The sequence below is a fragment of the Octopus bimaculoides genome, chromosome 3 (genome assembly GCF_001194135.2).
Source record: "Octopus bimaculoides isolate UCB-OBI-ISO-001 chromosome 3, ASM119413v2, whole genome shotgun sequence".
Classification (NCBI taxonomy): domain Eukaryota; kingdom Metazoa; phylum Mollusca; class Cephalopoda; order Octopoda; family Octopodidae; genus Octopus; species Octopus bimaculoides.
Genome location: NC_068983.1, coordinates 45,848,012 through 45,850,970, shown reverse-complemented (window position 1 = coordinate 45,850,970; position 2,959 = coordinate 45,848,012). Strand labels below are relative to the sequence as shown.

Genomic DNA, 2,959 nt, shown 5'->3' with positions numbered 1-2,959 from the left:
ATATATATATCGATAAATACATATACATATATATACACACACACACACATATATATATATATATATATACATGCATATATATACATATATCAGTGTGTATTGCGCGCATAAGTGTTTGTGTGTGTTTATGTATATGCGATGAGCTCTCCTACAGATTTCGATATATGAACACCTACTTTTTCAATCAACTGGACGACCTTTTCATTGAATACTTGTTTTGTGACTGAACATTCCACTAGATACGTGTACCCTTAACCTAAAGATGAAATACTCTGCTAATACTGGACCTTCGAATTATAGGTACAGTCCGTCCTGAGGACTTTTATGATTTTGGTTTGCCTAAATTTACTCCCAAGGCTTAGATCGATCCAAGCCTACACAAAAGACACTGCTCCAGATATGTGTCATGTTGTTGTCTTACAGTACACATTTTGTCAGTATACCTTTCACTACAATAAGTGAAACTGAATTTCAACGGAATATATTTCATCAACCAAAGTGTGGAAAAGCAAAGATCCCTAACACGGATCGTCAGATTATAATATAAAGAAGAATAATCTCCTACGAGCTAAGCGTTGATTATAATATATGATATATTCAGAAACTAAGGCGGTGAGCTGGCAGGATCGGTAACACGCCGGGTAAAATGCATACTGGCAGTTCGTCCTTCTTTACGTTCTGAGTTCAAATTCCGCCGAGCTCGACTTTAACTTTCGTCCTTCGGGGTCGATAAAAATAAGTGCCAGTTGAGACCTGGGGTCGATGTAATCACCATGCTCCTGAAATTGCTGGCCCTGTGCCAAATTTGAAACCAATATTTATTGAGAAACTGATTCATTCGGGCATTGTTGTATTGTCTTGCCCACGAACAAGTTAATGGACGCACAGGTAATTTCGAGGTCGACATTCCATTACATAGGTTACAATGAAAACACGTCGCTTAGTGGTTAAGGGTATTCGGTTCACGATCGTAAGGTCGTGAGTTCAATTCCCGGCAACGCATTGTGTCTTTGAGCAAGACACTTTATTTCACGTTGCTCCAGTCCACTCAGCTGGCAAAATTGAGTAGCACCTGTATTTCAAAGGGCCAGTCTTATCACACTCTGTATCACGCTGAATCTCCCTGTACATTAACGGTACACGTGGCTGTGGAGTGCTCACCGACATGCACGTTAATTTCACGAGGAGGTTGTTCCGTTGATCGGCTCAAATGATACCTTCATCTTCGCTATTTTTTTTTTTTTTAGTTGGCACTCCGTCGCTTACGACGTCGAGGGTTCCAGTTGATTTGATCAACAGAACAGCCTGCTCGTGAAATTAACGTTCAAGTGGCTGAGCACTCCACAGACACGTGTACTTTAACGTAGTTCTCGGGGATATTCAGTGTGACGCAGTGTGACTGGGCTGACCCTTTGAAATATAGGTACAACAGAAACAGGAAAAATGAGTGAGAGAAAGTTGTGGTGGAAGAGTACAGCAGGGTTCGCCACCATCCCCTTCCGGAGCCTCGTAGCCCTTTAGGTGTTTTCGCTCAATAAACACTCACAACGCCCGGTCTGGGAATCGAAGCCGTGATCCTATGACCGCAAGTCCGCTGCCCTAACCACTGGGCCATTGCGCCTCCACCTTCGCTAGTTACATAGGTTACAAAGTCACCATTAAAGCTTGCTGCCTTTTACACTACTTGCCTAAACATACGCCCTTTTTCTGATTCTTCTGAAACAAAATCTACAACGATAAATATATTACTAAAATTAGTTGCAGCCGTATTAAAGAAGAATAGGATTTCACAAATGTTCTCACCATCACACGCTTTCACAATTAAGTTCTTTTGAATACTTTTTAATGCCGAGAAATTCATTACAGTGAACACATTTTTGTTATTTTCATCAGAAGATATTTTAAGTAGTTCGTCATTTGATATATTCTTTCCAACGCCTATAGCAAAGATTACAGCTCCGGTGGACTTTAATAATCGTGCTGCTAGCTTTGTGTCGTGGGGACGGGATGACTGTCCGTCTGTGATGACAATAACTATATTTGGAACATTTTTCCTGTCTCCCGCTTCAGGGGTAAATGAATGCAATCTTATATAATCCAAAGCCTTATTTGTATATGTAGCGCCTTCGTTGTACTCGATCTGATCAATGGCTTTGAATAATCCTTCATGAGTGTAGTATGCGTTCAAATTGAATTCATTTTTTACTTTAGAACTGAATGTAATTATGCCAATGTGAACACCGGTATAAGAAACTGGGAAGGCATGGATGAGGTCTTTTACAAATTGTTTCACAAGCATGAAGTTTGAGCTTCTCACACTGCCAGATTCATCCAAGGCAAATACCACATCAGCAACAGCGTTTACACAATCTGAAATAATAAAATGATACATAGAACTGAATGAGTATATTTGTGCACACAAAACTTATTTGTCACTATCCAATATCTATCTATCTATCTATCTATCTATCTATCTATCTATCTATCTATCTATCTGCATATACGTATATATACATACATATATATGTGTATGTGTGTACGTATATATATATATATGTATATATATATATGTGTGTGTATGTGTGTGTATGTGTGTGTATTTATGTATATTACATTTGTCGAGTTATACTAAAAACAATTTTACATGAATCTGAAGGATTACTCAATATTCTTCAAAGAGTACATGTTTATTATTCTGTAAGAAGAATGGGGCTGACAGTGAGATCGCATTTTCAGCCTGTTTACTCTTCATCTGACTATGGTGCATTTGAATTTGTCTTGGGTTTATGTAGTTATTGGTATAATTATTTCTCTTCTGAATGATAATTAGGTTGTAGGTTAGGTTCTGATGGAAAGATGTCATGGAAGAGTACCGATAAAATTAGAAGGTCGGAGGTGTGTCATTGTTCAGTAGTTCAGTATTCAGTCACGCATGTAGTATATATATATATATATATAT

At 38.3% G+C, this 2,959-nt stretch overlaps 1 protein-coding gene across 1 annotated transcript in view; it reads right to left on the bottom strand.

The window, feature by feature from the left end:
* Positions 1-2,959, bottom strand: part of LOC106872297 (neurogenic locus notch homolog protein 2) — a 72,146-nt gene that overhangs the window by 60,406 nt on the left and 8,781 nt on the right. Inside the window, exon 4 of the mRNA XM_052966735.1 lies at positions 1,804-2,370. Within this exon, the coding sequence (XP_052822695.1) occupies positions 1,804-2,370 (567 nt within the window). The remainder of the gene's footprint in view (positions 1-1,803; positions 2,371-2,959) is intronic.